This window comes from Equus przewalskii, chromosome 13, assembly GCF_037783145.1.
Source record: "Equus przewalskii isolate Varuska chromosome 13, EquPr2, whole genome shotgun sequence".
NCBI classification, from domain to species: Eukaryota; Metazoa; Chordata; class Mammalia; order Perissodactyla; family Equidae; genus Equus; species Equus przewalskii.
In genome coordinates this window covers 75,908,149-75,928,428 of record NC_091843.1, presented here as the reverse complement: position 1 = coordinate 75,928,428, position 20,280 = coordinate 75,908,149, and the positions used below count along the sequence as shown (strand labels likewise).

At 39.1% G+C, this 20,280-nt stretch overlaps 1 protein-coding gene and 1 long non-coding RNA gene across 2 annotated transcripts in view; both read left to right on the top strand.

Annotated features, from left to right (window-relative positions):
- ADGRV1 (adhesion G protein-coupled receptor V1) overlaps window positions 1–13,315 on the top strand; it is a 511,275-nt gene extending 497,960 nt beyond the window's left edge. The window contains exon 91 of the mRNA XM_070569690.1: window positions 12,880–13,315. Coding sequence (XP_070425791.1) covers window positions 12,880–12,998 — 119 coding nt within the window. The 3' untranslated portion in view covers window positions 12,999–13,315. The remainder of the gene's footprint in view (window positions 1–12,879) is intronic.
- A 3,844-nt stretch (window positions 13,316–17,159) lies between these two features.
- The window catches only part of LOC139075160 (uncharacterized), a 32,639-nt gene continuing 29,518 nt past the window's right edge, over window positions 17,160–20,280 (top strand). The window contains exon 1 of the long non-coding RNA XR_011525284.1: window positions 17,160–17,340. This is a non-coding gene — a long non-coding RNA (uncharacterized lncRNA). The remainder of the gene's footprint in view (window positions 17,341–20,280) is intronic.

The window sequence follows — 20,280 nt, the reverse complement described above, 5'->3', positions numbered from 1 at the left end:
TTCATTTAGTTGTTTGCAGCAGGAAACTGATGAGTTCAGAGTTGGACATATTGATCATTGGGCCTGGTGGCTCTTAAATATTCAGGTTTGAAGAATCTTAGGCGAGGGATCAGGGTGGGAGGTATTGATTTGAAATGCATCAGTGCAGAGATGATATTTGAAAGTGTGGGAAGAAATAAGTTTGAACTGGGAGAGTGGAAGGAAAGAGATGAGGAAGGGAGGGGAGAGGGAGGAAGGGAAATGAAGAGAACGGAAACAAGAAGAGCATCCTAGATAATATCTACACTGAAAGAGTGAACTGAAGAGGGTCCCACAGAGGGCACTGTAGCATGGGGAGAAAGAACCAAGGAGAGAAGCGAGTTTTACGAAGCAGAGAAACGAACGACTGCATCAAATGCTCATTAGCGTTAGCACCAAGAATGGGCTTTCAGATGACAAGTGGTTCTCCGGGAAGATTGTGTCCCCAGCAATACAAAGTGGTCAGTTGTTGATGTTATGACACTGGAAACATAAAATGAATTCTTGCAGCATAATTAAATTAGATGTGGATCCTATGTATATCACAAGTATTAAATGCATTCAGTTCAGGAATGTATGGAATGACTTGCTTACTTATAGATTGAGTTTAGCATTCCTCAGAGTTCGCTAAACTTGTTAGGAAATAAATACTTAAAAAGACCAAAATAACAATCTCTAACATTGGTTCCCTCTATTTTTAGAAAAGGTCCTATAATAATCAAGCACCAGCCCCCAGACATTTTCCATCTTAGAATTTGGTCAAATCAAAGGAGGAGACCACATGCCATTCCATCTACAGCAGAGTTTACAATTGACACATAGGCCAGATTTGGCTCAGCAGGGTGTTTCTTTTCACCCTCATAGCATTTTAACTTTTTTGTGAATAAAAATTTAAAAATTTAGAGATATCCCATAAAAATCCAGAATTTCTAAAAAAAAGCAAATCTAGCCACAGAGTCCTTAAAATCTAGCACAACACTGCTCGATCGGAGTTGAGCAACGGCTGCCCCTTTAGACAGAACATGAGCTCTTCCGTTTATCCAGTGCTCACCAGACCTGTGTAGCTGGTTTATGCTGGTCTCGCTGGCCTCTGTGACACGTGAGTTTGCAAACCTTGATCTGTCTCAGGTCCACCTTAGCTGTCGGCCACTCCAAACCAAGAACTGGGAACATTGGGTCCTCCAAGTCTTTTTCATTTGAATCTTTTTTTTTTTTTTTATAGAGGAAGGTGAGGTGGGAAAGTCAGGTGTAGAATCAGACGAGGGGTCTTGATGGGGGTGTCAGGGCTGCGTTTAATTAGTGGGGAATTGCTGAAGGTTTTTCCCCAAAGCTCCCCGGTACATAGTTGTATATTCTTCGGAGTGGGATCTTCTAGTTGTGGCATGTGGGACGCTGCCTCAGCGTGGTTTGATGAGCAGTGCCATGTCCGCGCCCAGGATTCGAACCAACAAAACACTGGGCCGCCTGCAGTGGAGTGTGAGAACTTAACCACTCTGCCATGGGGCCAGCCCCTTTCATTTGAATCTTAAAGAACTTTGAAAAGCTGTGTAACCCCTTGCATATATTTAAAAAACATCTAAAGAGTTTCATCATAAGTTTAACTAGTATCCAATAATGTAATATCCACTGCATTATAAATTTTAGCTTTAAAATAAAAATTTTACATTATTCTTTTCAGCTAATTCAAGAGTCTAAATACCAATTTGATATTCACCGTTATTCATTTCATTTTAAAAATATATGAGCATTTTTCTTATGTGAGTTTTATCATTACAAAATGAGTTTTATACATTACAAAAATATATGTTTTATCTTATATTTGGAAATTTTACATCATTCCCATGACAGAATTTTATGCTAGCATAATGTATTTTATGCTTGAAATTCATTTAATCTTCACCCACTCGTACTTCTCTCCAACAAAACATGTATATAAATTGAAACTTAAATTTCTTCTGTGACCATAAAACTGTAAAGTGTCCAAAATTTCTTTTGTGTTATCATTATAATTATTAGTCTACAGTTGAATAAATCAACATTGATAACAAAAACATTAAATGTTCTGATAAATAATTATCCAAAAATATCTCATCAGAAGAGGGCATGTGGAAGGTAAAGATGTGGGAATATATTTCCTTAAAGCTGTCCTTCCCACACCACCTTTGCAAAGGCTTCATGTCCCACAAATTAAAGGAATCCCAATTTGAGGCTCCTGCTTCAGACACTTTATAGAGGACTCCAGAGGCGCTGACCTGGAGCATAGCGTAGCATTAGATGATGAGATTCACCACTGACTTTAGCCAGATTATTTAACCATACCTTCTCATCTATATTAACTGGGCTAGCAAACTCCTATTTTCCTTTCTACCTCGAAAGTCCTACACTGAGAAGATTTGTTATTCTCAATAATTTCTATAGTGCACCTGAGAATTTTCCTCTTGAGAATATATATAACAGCCAGCCACAGACATCTCCCTGTGTTCCAGGCTTCTTTCTGGAAGGCCTCCCACCACTTCTTAGATCTCCAACTGACCTGGAAACATTGTAAATTTAAGATAAAAATGGGCCTTTGGCATTCAATAGCCCTTCATGTTAACAGTCTTCTTAGTTTTTAGGCTCATTCATAATAAAGCATTCTATAAACACAGGTGGAAGGTAAAAGCACTTTCTGTGTTTTTTCTATTTTAATAGAAAACTCTTTTTTTTTTCCTTTTTCTCCCCAAAGCCCCCCGGTACATAGTTGTATATTCTTCGTTGTGGGTCCTTCTAGTTGTGGCACGTGGGACGCTGCCTCAGCGTGGTTTGATGAGTGGTGCCATGTCCACGCCCAGGATTCGAACCAACGAAACACTGGGCCGCCTGCAGCGGAACGCGCGAACTTAACCACTCGGCCACGGGGCCAACCCCTTAACAGAAAACTCTTAAAGTCCACCTTCAAAATGAAACAACAAAATGCATCCTTAATTGTGGGACTTTAGGCGCTATGATAGGACATGGTGGGGAGAGATTTGTTTGTTGTTCTTGAATTGCACCACTGTACATCAGTTTTGTCCTATGTACTTCTCTTTCCCTAAGTCCTGCACTAAAATATGTGTCAGAGAGTGTATAGCAGCCAGGACAGAGGTTAAGTCACAAATAAGCAGGTTGGTTGCAAGAGTAGGAGGCATGATCCATCCAAGCACATACTCTACGTAGAAGCAGGAAAGGTTGACCAGATGAATGTGTTGAAATAAGAGTGAGTGAAAGTCCTGGACCAAGGCACATGTTCCACAAGGCTGGGATTCATCTCAGTAACATTGGATATATAACAGTGCTGGGTATCTCAGTCAATGCTTTATATGTGATGGATGGATGGATGGATGGATGGATGGATGGATGGATGGATGGTTGGATGGTTGGATGGATGGATGGATGGATAAATGGATAGATGGATGAACAGATTTCAGGAAGGGGGACTAAGTAGGCCTTTCAATATCCATTAATACCATTTCCTGTGCCCTTTTAGAAATTATTTTTTACTTATTTATTTTATTGAGGTAACATTGGTTTGTAACATATAAATTTCAGATGTCGATCATTATATTTTCACTTCTGAATAGACTACATGTTCAGCACCAAAAGTCTAGTTTCCACCCATCACTGTACACAAGTGCCCCTTTACCACTTCCCCCACCCCTCGTCCCTCTGGTCACCACCAGTCTGTTCTCTGTATCTATGTGTTTGTTCGTTTGTTTATCTTCCACATCCTATGACTTTTTAATCTCTCTCAGAACTCATCATCTTTCAATCTGACTAATTTTGAGATATTCAAACACTTACTGAAATACTTACATTAACTCAGTAGTTAGAATACCGTTATTTAGATGCAGTAAAGGGAATTTAATGTCAGAATGCCATTGTTCCAAAGGGCAAGCAGGAGACCTGACACTTTTTTTAGCTAAGATATTCTCTTTTCTAATTAAATTAAGATCGACTGTGGGAAAGACTAAACCTCTAAGCAGGAAAACCCAGTAGCCAGTTTCTGAATTGGAAAACACCGTCACTTCTTTACAAGCATTTACAAATGTATCAGCAGGCTCCAGGGTCCCATTTCACAGCCACAATTGAATTCCAAAGTGAGCGAGACTGTTTTTGAGGCCACTGTGCTGGTGTATATTTTTGCATATTTCAAAATAACAAGCAAGGCAAGTATATTTAAATAGTTTGGTATAAAACAGAAGCCCTGGCCCCAGAGCCAGTCATGGACTTCTTTTTCTATCTGAATTTTAGCCAAATTGAATTCCTAAAAACAACTATTGACCTTTTTAATTTTTGAAAATAAATTATTTGTCTTGCTATGAGAAATCCACATTTCGCTCTAAAAAGAGGACATAATATTCTTCAATTAGTTGTTCTTGAAGTGTATCAGCCTCTCCACAGGCAGATGAGACACTCAGTTCTAAACTAGTGGTGTCCTGGTTATTATTAGTTTTTTTTTTTATTATTATTATTAAGGTTATGAAAGTTAACATCCTTGTGAAATTACAGTTGTACATCATTATTAGTCATGTTGTAGGTACACCACTTCACCCCTAGTGCCCTCCCCCCACCGCCCTTTCCCCTGGCAACCACCGATCAGTTCTCTGTCCATATGTTAAATACCACCTATGGGTGGAGTCATACAGAGTTCGTCTTTCTCTGTCTGGCTTATTTCACTCAACATAATACCCTCAAGGTCTATCCATGTTGTTGTGAATGGGACGACTTTGTCCTTTTTTATGGCTGAGTAGTATTCCATTGTGTGTGTATATTTATATATATACCACATCTTCTTTATCCAATCATCAGTTGCTGGGCACTTAGATTGGTTCCATGTCTTGGCTATTGTGAATAATGCTGCAATGAACATAGGGATGCATGGAACTTTTGGAGTTGCTGATTTCAGGTTCTTAGGATAGATACCCAGTAGTGGGATATAGTATAGTAGTGGGTCATAAGGTATTTCTATTCTTAACTTTTTGAGGAATCTCCATACTGTTTTCCATAGTGGCTGCACCAGTTTGCATTCCCACCAGCAGTGTATGAGGGTTCCCTTTTCTCCACAGGCTCTCCAACATTTGTCACTCTTGGTTTTGGATATTTTTGCCATTCTAACAGGTGTAAGGTGATATCTTAGTGTAGTTTTGATTTGCATTTCCCTGATGATTAGTGATGATGAGCATCTTTTGATTTGTCTATTGGCCATCTGTATAGCTTCTTTGGAGAAATGTCTGTTCATGTCCCCTGCCCATTTTTTAATTGGGTTGTTTGATTTTTTATTGTTGAGTTGTGTGAGTTCTTTATATATTATGGAGATTAACCCTTTGTCAGATGAATAACTTGTGAATATTTTTTCCCAATTAGTGGGCTGTTTTTTTGTTTCAATCCTGTTTTCCCTTGCCTTGAAGAAGCTCTTTAGTCTGATGAAGTCCCATTTGTTTATTCTTTCTATTGTTTCCCTCATCTGAGGGGTTACGGTGTCCGCAAAGATTCTTTTGAAGCTGATGTCAAAGAGTGTACTGCCGATATTCTCTTCTAGAAGACTTATTGTTTCAGGCCTAATCTTTAGGTCTTTGATCCATTTTGAGTTTATTTTAGTGAATGGTGAAAAAGAATGGTTGATTTTCATTCTTTTACATGTGGCTGTCCAGTTTTCCCAGTACCATTTGTTGGAGAGACTTTCTTTCCTCCATTATAGGCCCTCAGCTCCTTTGTCAAAGATTAGCTGTCCATAGATGTGTGGTTTTATTTCTGGGCTTTCAATTCTGTTCCATTAATCTGTGCATCTGTTTTTGTACCAGTACCATGCTGTTTTGATTACTGTAGCTTTGTAGCATGTTTTGAAGTAAGGGATTGTGATGCCTCCAGCTTTGTTCTTCTTTCTCAGGATTGCTTTAGCAATCCGGGGTCTTTTGTTGCCCCATATGAATTTTAGGATTCTTTGTTCAATTTCTGTAAAGAATGACATTGGAATTCTGATTGGGATAGAGTTGAATCTGTAGATTGCTTTAGGTAATATGGACATTTTAACTATGTTTATTCTTCCAATCCATGTGCATGGAATGTATTTCCATCTCTTTATGTCGTCATCAATTTCTTTCAAGAAGCTCTTGTAGTTTTCGTCGTATAGATCTTTCACTTCCTTGATTAAATTTATCCCAAGGTATTTTATTCTTTTTGTTGCAATCTTGAATGGGATTGAGTTCTTGAGATCTTTTTCTGTTAGTTCATTGTTAGCATATAGAAATGCTACCGATTTATGTATGTTGATTTTATACCCTGCAACTTTGCTGTAGTTGTTGATTGTTTCTAATAGTTTTTCTATGGATTCTTTGGGGTTTTCTATATATAAGATCATGTCATCTGCAAACAGCGAGAGTTTTACTTCTTCATTGCCTATTTGGATTCCTTTTATTTCTTTTTCTGCCGAATTGCTCTGGCCAAAACCTCCAGTACTATGTTGAATAAGAGTGGTGAAAGTGGGCACCCTTGTCCTCTTCCTGTTCTGAGAGGGATGGGTTTCAGTTTTTGTCCGTTAAGTATGATGTTGGCTATGGGTTTGTCATATATGGCTTTTATTATGTTGAGGTACTTTCCTTCTATACCTATTTTATTGGGGGTTTTTATCATAAATGGATGTTGGATCTTGTTGAATGCTTTCTCTGCATCTATTGAGATGATCATGTGGTTTTTGTTTCTCATTTTGTTAATGTAGTGAATCACGTTGATTGACTTGCAGATGTTGAACCATCCCTGTGTCCCTGGTATAAATCCCACTTGATCATGGTGTATAATCTTTTTGATGTATTGCTGTATTCGGTTTGCCAAAATTTTGTTGAGGATTTTTGCATCTATGTTCATCAGTGATATTGGCCTGTAGTTTTCCTTCTTTGTGTTGTCCTTGTCTGGTTTGGGGATCAGGGTGATGTTGGCTTCATAGAATGTATTAGGGAGTGCTCCATCTTCCTCTATTTTCTGGAATAGTTTGAGAAGGATAGGTATTAAATCTTCTGTGAATGTTTGGTAGAATTCTCCAGAGAAGCCATCTGGTCCTGGACTCTTATTTTTGGGGAGGTTTTTGGTTACTGTTTGTATTTCTTTACTTGTGATTGGTCTATTCAGATTCTCTATCTGTTCCTGATTCAGTTTGGGTAGGTTGTATGAGTCTAGGAATTTCTCCATTTCTTCTAGGTTGTTCAATTTGTTGGCATATAGTTTTACATAGTATTCTCTTATGATCCTTTGTATTTCTTCGGTATCTGTTGTGATTTCTCCTCTCTCATTTCTAATTTTATTTATTTGAGACTTCTCTCTTTTTTTCTTAGTGAGTCTGGCTAAGGGTTTGTCGATTTTGTTAATTTTTTCGAAGAACCAACTCTTTGTTTCATTGATCCTTTCTACTGTCTTTTTTGTTTCAATATCATTTATTTCTGCTCTAATTTTTATTATTTTCCTCCTTCTACTGACTTTGGGCTTTGTTTGTTCTTCTTTTTCTAATTCCGTTAGGTGTCGTTTGAGGTTGTTTATGTAAGATTTTTCTTATTATTAGTTTTTTAATAGAAGTTTCTGATGTATCATCAGTGCCCCCAACCAGGACTTTAGGAGAATGAGAACAGTCACCCTGGGACTGCCTCCATCACAGGGAAGAGGAGAACGTGCTGAGCTAACTCAAACAGAGACTCAGTCTACACAAAGGGTGAGGTAGGATGGAAGGGCATGCACTCTAGTTACATTCCTAACAAGAAGTGTCTTGAGCACTGGCATTTTTATGTTGATCCACAGCTGACAAGAGTCTAGAATATGTCAAACTAGGAGCATATTGGGCTTAGAAACAGGGTTTTCTTCACAAAGAGCTTCTCCCAGAGAGACTGCAGTAGTCCCCCCTTATCCGAGGTTTTGCTTTCTGCAGTTTCAGTTTGCCATGGTCAACCATAGTCCAAAAAAATTAAGTGGAAAATTCCAGAGGTGCCAGACCAGTGGCACAGCAGATAAGTTTGCACGTTCCACTTTGGCAGCCCAGGGTTCACCAATTCGGATCCTGGGTGAGAACCTACGTTTTGTCTGACCATGCTGTGGCAGGCATCCCACATATAAAGTAGAGGAAGATGTTAGCTCAGGGCCAGTCTTCCTCAGCAAAAAGAGGAGGATTGGCAGCAGATGTTAGCTCAGGGCTAATCTTCCTCAAAAAAAAAAAAAAGAAAATTCCAGAAATAAATAATTCATACATTTTAAATTGTACTCAGTTCTGAGTAGCGTGATGAAATCTCAGACTGTCTGGCTCCATCCCACCTAAGGCATGAATCATCCCTTTGTCCATTGGATCCCCACTTTGGTAGCAGAAGCCACCAGCCCTTGGTCACTTAGTAGTCGTCTGGGTTATCAGATTGACTGTCATGGTATCACAGTGCTTGTGTTCAAGTAACCCTTATTTGACTGCATAATGGCCCCAAAGCACAAGAGTAGTGATGCTGGCCATTCTGATATGCCAAAGAGAAGCTGCAAAATGCTTCCTTTAAGTGAAAAGGTGGGAGTTCTTGACTTAATAAGGAAAGAAAAAAATCATGTGTTGAGGTTGCTAAGATCTATAGTAACTTTTATTGCAATATATTGTTATAATTGTTCTCTTTTATTGTTACGTATTGTTGTTATTCTCTTTTTGTGCCTAACAAATTAAGTTTTATCATAGGTAAGTATGTGTGGGACAAAACATAGTATATATAGAGTTCAGTACCATTTGTGGTTTCAGACATCCACTGGGGGTCTTGGAACATATCCCCCGGGATAAATTATTCTGATTTCCCATTATCCCTAGTCTTTTAGCTTCCTGGTTTTACCTCAGGCCAATGACACAACTGTCATGTAAACATTTCCCTACTGGAAACCTTTAAATGATTTGTTTTTCAGTCAGAAGAAAATAAATAACAAGCCCTTGAAAACATTCAGAATCAAGGCCCAAATACTCCAACTCCTCAAAGAAGTCGTTAATAAATTTCTCTGTCAGAAATATCACGTAAAACCACAACGACTTACGTAACTTCAAGAACTTCTGCAGCCAAGTGTGCTAAACAAAGTTAGATGAGTAGCAAAGTGGAAGAGTGAAATTTGGGAGGATTTTGATTTTTTTTTTCCTCAGAAAAATATTGAAGGAGTATGACCTTCATATCATCGTCACATTTTAGAAGGCCGTGGAAAATAGGAATGGGCCTTGGGGTTAAAGAACCCTGTGTTGGAATCTAGTTCTGCAGTCTACTATCTGTGTGACGTTCCACAAGGGACTCAACCTTCAATTTCCTTGTTTATCAAATAAGAGTCATTATAATTAGCTTGTACGTTTTCACGGGGTTTAGAGTTTGTAAAGAATCTACCACAGTGTCTGGCAGAGTTTAAATTCAACACATGGTATGAATTATTTGTTGGTTCAATTTATTGTTATACTCAAATACAGTTTTAAATGCTCATCATATATTCTGTAACACCTGGCTGTTTGCTGCACCGTTACTATTGAGTGAGGTAGAAATTGGGGGATGGGGTGGGTCGAGGCTTGAAGATGCACCAAGGAGTTGGAAATTTATTCTATGGACAAACGCTCGAAACCCAGGGGATGAGGAAGTAACAGGATAAGAGCTGCCATCACAAGAGGCAGTAGAGGAAAACACTGTATCTGGGGTCAGAAGGCCTATTGGATATCTTCATTCTGTGACTTCCCTGCTGTGTGACATGGGCAACTCAGTGAACACCTCTGATCCCTGTTCAGTCCCTGTGTCTGTAGAACAGGACTAATAATCACCCCTTCCCTGACTAAAGCATGTTGAAATGTTGGGGAAAGGAGAGCCACTAGATGAGTGTGAATCATTACTTCTAGTTCCTTTGACATGACCTGTTCTGTCTACCAAAGGGGAGAGCAACTATTGTCACAGTTACTGGATTTTTCTTGAATTTTTGGCTTAAAATTTAAGCACAAAAATACCTTTCAGAAAATCAGGATACTCACTGCAAATACCCTCCTAGACCATTGAATGAATTACAAAGAGACGAGGGACCTGGGCTGTGCTCCATCTGCCCTGTTACTGCTGTGTGTAGTATGTGTCCTTTCTGAGTCTCAGTGAGGTATTAGGGTTTGAGTATTACATGCATTTATTTCCACTGGGCAGAAATGGAGGAGGAAGGTGAGGTGGGTCATTGGAGTGATTGGAGGCTGTGTCTACAACTTGCTGACATCTCACAGGGCTCTGGACTACTGAACAAGCTGGTGACACCCATTCGCAGTAAAGCTGCGCCCATGTGAAACTCCCCAGCCCAGTTTGCTCTGTTGCTCGTGGTCTGCCCAGCAGACTTTCGCTACAGAACTTCTTTCTAATGTGCTTTGTCCCTATGGTGAGCAAACACTTACACATTCCGAGTGGGATTTAGAGCAGGCTGACACGGAAATCAGTGGGAGGTGGTGCTATTTCATTCACTAAGCCCCACTCTGTCCTGATGCTAACTGTGGGGTCCTCTCTGTTTCTCTGTAGTTGATCTCATATTGTGCAACTTTGTTACTTAGCTCTTTAGTTCCCCCTTACTCAGTGAAGCTGCTCAGGACTCAGGGCTTCAGTCATCTTATCCTTCTAGAGTGGCCAATGTCTTACCAATCCACTGAGGTTCTTCCAAGGGGGACAGTTCCCCTGCTCCCCTGGCCAGGAAGCATGGGCCCTTTGTCCTTCTACGGCGTGGTGGCAGACTCGAATGTTACCTTCAAGGGCCGGGCTAATACCATTACTGATGCAAGAGGGCTGGGTGAAGACAATGACAAATCATCCAAACCAAGGCAATTTGAGGGAATATAAGGGATGTGATTAATATTTTTTTCAAGTGTAAACAAGACTTTTCAAATATTACATCCTCCGTCTCCCTGTTTTGAAGGAATGCTGAAAGAAGTTTTTGTGAAAGGTTGTGGAAATGGGCCTTGATGGATGGGCAGGAAGCTGCTCAGGCTGGAATTAACGTGGCACATGCAGGCCCAGTCAAGAGACTTGATCACTTTGAGAAAGCTCTACAATGGGCAAAGATTGAAATACGTCCGTTTGGTAGGGAAGAGCCAGATTAGGAAGTGTCTTAAAAGCAGAGGGTTGAATGCAGAGGGTTCCAGACTTGATGCAATTGGCAATAAGAGCCAATGTTTGTTCTTCACAAGGAGAGGGCAGAGGCGTGCAGAATGGATTGGAGGAAATGAACAGGCAATAAAGATGGAAGAGGCATTTTCAAGAACTAGAATGCAGAGCATAGTTTACTAATACATTCAACAAACATATACTGAACACCCAGAGTGTGCTGGATGCCCTATGAGCCAGAAGATATAAAGATACAAAGGACATAAACCAATGGGGGAGTCAGAAATTTTTAAAAAGAATCATCATGTTTCCATGGGTAGCAGAGGTGACACCTGGGTTGATATTTATAGGAAGGATGGAGGCAGCAGATTAAGGAATTGGGGAATGAGAAGGCATCCCAGGCAGAAGATCCAGCATAAAAACATGGAGTGAAAAGGGAGCGACCGTCAGCTCTAGTGAAACATCAGGCTAGAGAGCAGGCAAGGGGCAGGGGGATCACGTGGGCCTTGAAGCAGAGCTGAAGACAAGGCCTCCAGTGGGCAGACAGCACGAGGAGATTCAAGAGAAAGCAGAAGAGCTCTCGAAAGAGCCAGCAGATCAGAGGATGAGATGGGTAAGCGCAATGTCACAGGAGCAAAGGGAGAAGTGGGGTTTCAATAGCAGCCTGTAGCAGAGAGAGAGTGGGAAGGACAGAGAGCAGAAGAGGGAGGGTTTGCCTACAATAAGATAATTAGTGGGCTTCTGCTGCCATCTCCAAACAGCTTCAGACCAAGCTAATTCCCCATCTTCCTAGAGCTACCAACTCTGCAGAATCGCCTTCCCTACACCTCAGAGAGAAAAGGAAGTCTCAGCTCCCGGCAACTGGGTTTTCACTTTCCTTGTTTGCAGAGTGTAGTGCCCGGCAGAGGGGGAGGATCTGGGAGCTGTAATCTGTGGTGATTCAGACCAGCAGCACGGCCTGTGACCACATCCCCATTCAGTGTGTGTGCGTGCGCGCGTGTGTGAGAGAGAGAGAGCTCACGAGCTGAGGTGTTCCTCTGTGCATTGGAGAAGAAAAGAACAAGGTGTTACTCTAGCATAGTGTTAAGTTTTCTGAATTATTCTGAGTTGTGAAAAAAGTAGTGAATAGCAGAGCTTCCTCAAAACAGAAATCTTGGGTGCTATCTGTCATTAACAGCTAGCTTTGTGGGATTCTTGTGTGGATCTCTTTTGGCACTGTGTTACATAATTATTTTTATCTTGGGATCAGATCTGAGTCATTAAGAGCCAGTATCTTCCGGGCGCTGATATGACAACAGGTGTTGTCAATGTGTGTCTTTCTTCTCGGATCACTGCCCACGCTGAGTCTCACCTGCAGGCCCTACCGGATTCAGTGCAAGTCGGGTTGGAAGTTGTATGTTTTCTAACAGCAGATCTTACCCCCTGCTGAAAAATTCTAATAACCTGCCTGATTTTTTAATTTTAATGAGCCCCCAATTGAGAAATGCTGTTCTTGGGAGCAAGTTACACCTGTCAACTATGTGGAAACAAAGAAAAGATTGAGAACCCAAACCATGTCTTTAGAAGTTAATTTTTATTTATAAAAACTACCAAAAGGAATGTAATATATAGTTATAATTAATAACATATTCTAAACGTATAGCTCACTTTTTGCTAATATAATAAAAATAAACGTGTTGGCTTAATGTAACTTGACCCTTAATTCACTGCACTAATAGTTGGGAGTTTTGTGTTTATTCTTTTTCTATTGCAGGTGCTGGTCTCAGTGTCAGTGATAATGAATCCGGTCAAGGCAGCCAGGAGGGAGGCACCTTGACTGACTCCCAGATCGTAGAACTCAGGAGGATACCCATCGCTGACACCCATCTTTAGCGCCTCAGGAACCATTAGAATGAGGATACTTTCATATTTGTATTGGCTTTGTGCTAAAACTCTGTAAGTGCATGCAGCCGTATAATAGGGACCTGTGAATTGTCCTGGATGGTTAACCCAGTGATTGTTGTGTTTGGAATCTAAATTACTTATCTTTGTGCAACCTGAAAATTCACTGCTATAATGAAAGACTGAATCGATTTATATCAGTTAATAGGATGTACCTATTCCAAGAACATTAGTTGTTTTTTAATCATCCTATATGCCTAACATTGTTAAATAAAAGTAATAACAACCAATAAAAACAATAGAATCCATCCAGCGTCACCCAGGCTCATTATTGATGAGGAAATGTTGTGTGTGAGCGAAGAAACAAACTCTGTATCCAGATGACGTCAAGCACCTGTTTCTTCCAGCAGTGATGCAGCTGATCCAGATTCGAGACTTCACAGCATCTAGAAGACTTGCATTCCTAAAAGCCATAAAATCTATTCTCTGCTGATAATTCTGCACCTGAGTGTGGATGAGGCTACTGCGGTTTGCATAGTCTTTCATTGAAAGTATGTATTTCTGCTCATTATAAAATTAGGGATCTGAACATTTTCCAGAATGAATGTTCTGTTCCCAGTTAAAAATAACTCCATCAAGCATTTTAGCACAGCTAAGAAGAGGATCATTCAAACAGCACAGAGTTTGTTTGGGAGAAAATATTTCTTGGTTTGGATTTTTCAGTCTGTCTTTGTCTTGGAATGAGAAATCAGAAAGTCTATCCCAGAGCAAACACTGTGGTGTTAGTGATGATTTCATTGATGCTTCCAGAAGAATCATTAGGAACAGAACGAGTTTGTCCTAAGGAACCCTTTTATTTTGGAATTCTTACGTATTTTTGAGAAAAATCAGTATCATCCCAAGAAAAAATTAAAATTAAAAAAATTATCTAAGAGAAAATTTTGTTCTGTTAATACCTTGCCTGAGAGCCATAATTTAAATATTCAAGTACTCTATCATCCCTGATAAGCATGGCTTTATTTTAATAAAACCTGAGGTGGCAGCACTTATCTTGATAAATTATAAAATGACTCTCTCCTCTCCTCTTCCTGTTAGTCCTCCCCGACTCCCATCTCCTCCCTCTTATATTGAGTTCTGATCAGTGGGTTGTCATTGTAGGTAGAAAACACAAGCTTCACAATGAAATCAAACAGCATAAAAAACAAAGGCTGCATCATTGCTGAAGTTATAATCCTTTTTAGGAACTTTAGAAATGGTGGGTAAGAGATTGAATTTCCTTAAGTGACAAGTAAGTTAGTCGTCTCTTTCAACCTACAGCATTGTGCTGTAGTCTGTTCCATGATAGAGTAGAAGCAATTAATGAAATTGGTTATAATATATAAAATTTAAGATGAAAATTTTGAGAGCTGGCCCTGATGGCCTAGCTGTTAAAGTTCAGCGCGGTCTGCTTTGGCAGGCTGTGTTCAGTTCCCGGGTGCAGAACCACACCACTGAGTACACCGCACCACACAGCAGCAACCATGCTGTAGTGGTGGCTCACAGAGAAGAAGCAGAAGAACTTACAACTATACATAACTACATACCGAGACTTTGGGGCTGGGGAAAGGAAGAAAAATGGAGGAAGATTGGCAACAAATGTTAGCTTAGGGCAAATCTTCCCCTGCAAAAAAAAAAGAAAGAAAGAAAATTTTGAAACTGTAAGCATTTTAAAATTGTTAATAGTTTTTAATGACTTTGGGAGCTTAGGTAATGATTACAGAAATGTGAGATTTCGTGATGGAATCCATGAGTCATAATCACTGTAACAATTTTTGCAGATAACTACATGTCTAATTCTCTAACAAAGGCGATTGTCAACAGCTATTTTCATTTCTCCATGTTAGGAATTTGGGGGAAATCTGGCTGAAGCCACGACCAATCAGGGACAGCTTTCTCCCTTCAGGTTACTGGATTTCTGTTGCTGTCCAGAACGCCATCTGGGTAAGGAATCAAAAGGACCGCCTGCTCCTGTCCAGCATGATTCTTTTAAATATAGGAAGGAAGAAACGAGATTTCTAGAAGCCACGGTGCTAAAACAAATAAGCTCCGTATTCCAACAGCAGCAATATTTTGCCATCCTGTTTCCTCCCAATGTAGATTAAAACGGGATGTCTGCCAGGGAAGTGTAGTAAGTGGAGGAAGAAGCAAAGCAAATCAAATGAAATTCTTAAAAATGAAAACCACAAGGCTGACACTAACACCTCCACAGTGGTCTTTCTCTTTCGGGAGTTTTGATCCTCTTTTTCTCCATGACATTCTTTGAACGACTTTATTAACATACAATTCAGATTCCATACAATTGACCCCTTTTAAAGAGTGCAATTCAATGGTATTGAGTATATTGGTATTTAGTATATTATTGGTTTTTTTTTTAATTGTAGTAAAATATATGGAACACAAAGTTTGCCATTTTAACCATTTTTAAATGTAATTTTTTAATTCAATGGCATTAATTACATCCACAATGTTGTGCAACCATCACCTCCATTTCCAAACCTTTCTGTCACCCCAAACAGAAACTCTGTATTCTTCATGTCTCTGACATTTCTTTTGTCTGTCAATAGACACCTAACATTTCCTCGGGCAATGACTCTGCTTCTGTATTTCTCTGATTTTTTAATTTGTTTTTGATTAGGTTTTTTTTAGCTTTTATTTTTTAGAATGTTAAAAAAAGGACTTTTCTAATTTAGATGCACGTGCAAACCTGTATGCGACTGGGGCATGGGGTAGCCGTGGGGCTGGTGGAATTCCTGCCAATAGGACGGGAGACCAGGCAAATGAAAATCTTAGTAAGCAAGACACAGACAGAATTACACTGGAGAACTTTAGCTTTGAGTTGTTTTCAATCTCTTGAGGTGTTTTAGGGTTTAGTCAGTATTTTCCATGTCTCCCAAACCTGATCAGAGAAGTTCAAACATGGAATGAGGGTGTGACAGGAAAAAGAAAATGCCATTCTGGAATATAGCTCCTAAACAAATTCACTCTGTATTCCCCAGCACTAAGATCCTCCCTAAGTTTAGCCTTCAGGCTTCTGGCAGATCTGTTTTGAGGGTAGGTCTCAATCAGATAAGTGGTGTTGACCTTCTCAAAGCTGCTGGATGCCATACTGGATCTCCTCTAGACAGCCTGCCCTTGGCAGGAACAGAGAAGGCACCAAGGGCATTCCTGTGTTTCAAATGGCCATTTAATTGCTAGTGGCATGGACCTGATCTCCCCAATGCTTCTCTAGCAAGATGTAAGTCAAAGGACCACACTGTCCATAAGCAGCATTTACAGAATGGACAAAGTGACTGAGGTAGAACTCTTCTATCTTTTCTAGTCTTTTTGACTGACTAGTGAAACCAAGTACAACTCTGGTGAGTGACATTCTTATTGATAAGATTTATTTGGTACGTTGATGTTATTTTTACCCAATATATTTCACCTTCCCAAACTTTTATCCCATAAAAATAATTTCATCACTTTAGTAGAAAACCAAATTCACCATTACAAAAATTTAGAAAATCTCAGATGCTTTATTGAACTCTTAACACATGCAAACTAGCACATACAATGAATACATGCACAATATTCCTAAGGAAAATAATACATTATTTTTATTTTGGTCTGTAACTATTCAAATCACCTTGACAAGTTAAGCAATCCCCTTAATTAGGAATTTACTCCACTGGAGATAAAAGTTTCACAAGGAATATATTCAAAACAACCTAGATATTCACTAATGCTTTAGAATTGTTGATTTATGTTTAATAAACATCTTTTACTTAAGTAAATTACGTGGTCTCAGGAGAGGAAGCTAATGGAGAATAACCCTGTTTCCCATCATCTATGACAATGGGATGCAGTTATCAAATACTGTGCCGTGGTACCCAAGAGTACCACAGGATGCTTCAGTTCAGTTCCCAGCCTGGCCTTGGCAAGGGACTCAGCAGTCTAACAGTTTTGACTGTGCCTTAAGCACCAAGGTTAGAGCTGAAGTCCCTAAAAATGACTCAGCTGTGGAAATTGTAACCACTTTCAGTACATGAAATAGTATTTTAGTCCTGTGAGGAAACATGAGTAATCACTTGTTTTCCAGTAGATAAAAGAATTCAGATTTAAGCAGGGTGAACTGTACTTTCTGCCTGTGATAAGCCTTTAGGAGTTTATGAGCAAAATCACAAATTTGATTTTTTTGAAGTTAAGAATGTCCTGATGGCATTTGTTTTATAACACTAATAAAGGAAAGAGACGATGCAAATCATTTCAACATCATTTACTTGGGATTTGGAGCATGCTTCTATTTATTTCAAAGGTAAGGATGTATGCGTATGTGAGACAGAGAGAGAGATTGAAAAAAGAATTCTGGGAACTCAGAGCAAGAAAAGCAAGGAAAATTCTGATAATAATACTTTCTATTTCAGCTTACAATGCATGATTAACAGCTATTTTGGGGGCCGGCCCGGTGGCACAGTGATCAAGTTTGCACGTTCTGCTTCGGCAGCCTGGGGTCCGCCAGTTCGGATCCTGGGTGCAGACATGGCACCGCTTGGCAAGCCATGCTGTGGTGGGCGTCCCACATATAAAGTAGAGGAAGATGGGCATGGATGTTAGTTCAGGGCCAGTATTCCTCAACAAAAAGAGGAGGATTAGAAGCAGATGGTTAGCTCGGGGCTAATCTTCCTCAAAAAAAAAAAGATATTTTGAAAAGCTGACTTATGAAGTATATGAAACTGTTCATCTCCCTGCCCCATAGTATATTTCTGCTCTGTGTGTCCATCAAAATCATTTTGAAGACTTTTGTCGCATTACAGGAGGGAAGTAGTAATCATTTAAGAAAAGACTTGAAGAGTAGGTGAGAACACTAAAACAAATTAGAGAAGTACTCAAGAACCATCAGGAGTGTTATGGTATTATATAGTGAACGCGTGGTTTCCTCTTTTTAAATATCATCTTTATCCTCAAAGTTCATCCATGTGGTCACATATTGCAGAATTTCATTCTTTTTTAAGGCTGAATAGTATTCCATTGTATGTATATACCACATTCTCTTTAGTCATTCATCTGTTAATGGACATTTGGGTTATTTCCATATCTTGGCTATTGTGAATAATGCTGCAATGAACACGGGAGTACTAATATCTCTTCTAGATCCTGATTTTAATTCTTTTGGATAAACAGCAAGAAGTAAGATTATTGAATCATATGGTCAGTCTATTTTTAATTTTTTTGAGGAATCTCCATACTGTTTTCCACAACAGCTGTGCTATTTTGCACTCCCACTAGTAGTGTGCAAGCATTCTAATATCTCCACATCTTCAATGACACTTGTTATCTTTTGGTTTTTTGATAATAGCCATCCTGACAGGAGTGAGGTAATATCTCATGGTTTTGATTCGCATTTTCCTGATGACTAGTGACACCGCGCATTTTTTATATACTTCTTGGCCATTTGAATGTCTTCTTTGAAGAATGCCTATTCAGGTCCTTAGCCCATTTTTAATGTGGTTATTAGGGTTCTTCGCTATGGAGTTGTAGGAGTTCCTTATATTTTGGAGATTAACCTCTTATCAGATACATAGTTTGCAAATATTTTCTCTCATTCCATAGGTTGCCTTTTCACTCTGTTGTTAAGTGAAATAAACCAGGGACAGAAAGACAAATACTGCATGATTCCACTTATACGAGGTATCTAAACTAGTCAAATTCATAGAATCAAAGAGTAGAATGGTGGTTGCCTGAGGCTGAGGGAAGGGAGAAATGGAGAGTTACTAATCAATGATCGTAAAGTTTTATTTAAGCAAGATGAATAAATTCTAGCGATCTGCTGTACAACATTGTACCTACAGTCAACAATCCTGTACTGTGCACTTAAAATTTTGTTAAGAGGGTAGATCTCATATTAATTGTTCTTACCACCATAAAATAAAATTTTTTTTTAAATTGATAACAGGGCTGCTTGATCACTATTTTTCACTGCAAGTACCGGCATTGCATGGAGAAGGAAGTTCAAATAATTTTTAAAATGTTTTCCAATCTCTTTTGTAACTCCTGGTAGCCTCTCACAGAACCCATAATGCCATCTGCAGAACCCCAGTTAAGAAACCCACACTGCAGACGGTAAGCTCCTGAAGAGTGGGAACTGCATCTTATTTGTTTTGGCATCCTAAGCACCTAGCACAATGCCTGCAACAAAATTGATGTCCAACAAATATTTGTTGAACTGAAAAAAAATCATCTTTATCCTAATAACTAAATTAATAGCATAATTTTTCTTCATCTTTCATAGATTTACTTACAGATGTTTTGCCTTTAAAAATCCAAATGGATAGCAATTATTGGGCAAATCAGATGCCATATTATCTTCATGTTCCCAAGCAGCTTTTATTTTCAAAGCTATAATTTGTTGCATTATATCTGTAATTCATTCTCCTTCCTAAATATTCAAGAATTCTTGAAAACCACTGAAGACCTGTGAAAAATTGGTTATTTTCAATTTGGCAGTAGTCTATATAAAAAGTTTCAAACTAGGATAGCTTTTTAAGGATTACTGGGGAAGGGGGGGGAGGCCACACTGAGAGTAAATAGACAAGAGGAGATATTTACTCTTCATATCTCATTATTATTCCATGACCTGTTAGACATAGGGCTTTGTGTGGAAAATTACATGTGTGCGAATATTTTGTAACGTAAGACTTGTAATCTGCAATCGCTGTCATACTTATCTGGTTCCACAGTAGGAAATCAAAGAAGCGTGTATTTGTCATTTCATGGTTGATTCATTATGCCTGTACTAAATACATATGAAATAACAGTCTGCACTTTAACATTCAAACCTAGATAACATGTAATTTCTAATCTTAGTGAGCCAGGGGAATAGGACTAATTGTACTCTGAAGGTAAGAAATCAATGTCTACCAGATTAGTTGTTAATGTCCAAGGTTCAGAAGAACATCATAACTGAGCAACGCCTCTGTTCCATGCTATTAGGAACTAATTATTGATAAGAGTCAAGACCTTCCCACATCCAGCCACACTGTGATTTCTCAAGACAACACGAAGGATTATGAGTTAAAAGTCATTGCTTCTTGCCAATCTCCAAGATAAAGACTGAACTGTGGAAAGTAGACTTTCTTTCTGGCAAAGGACAAAAAAATATGTTTGAAAAAAGCAACTTTTTTTAAAGAGTAAACAGTAAAGTCAGCAAAAATATTTTTGATAAATTGCTCAAAATCACAATTTTCCAATGTAAATG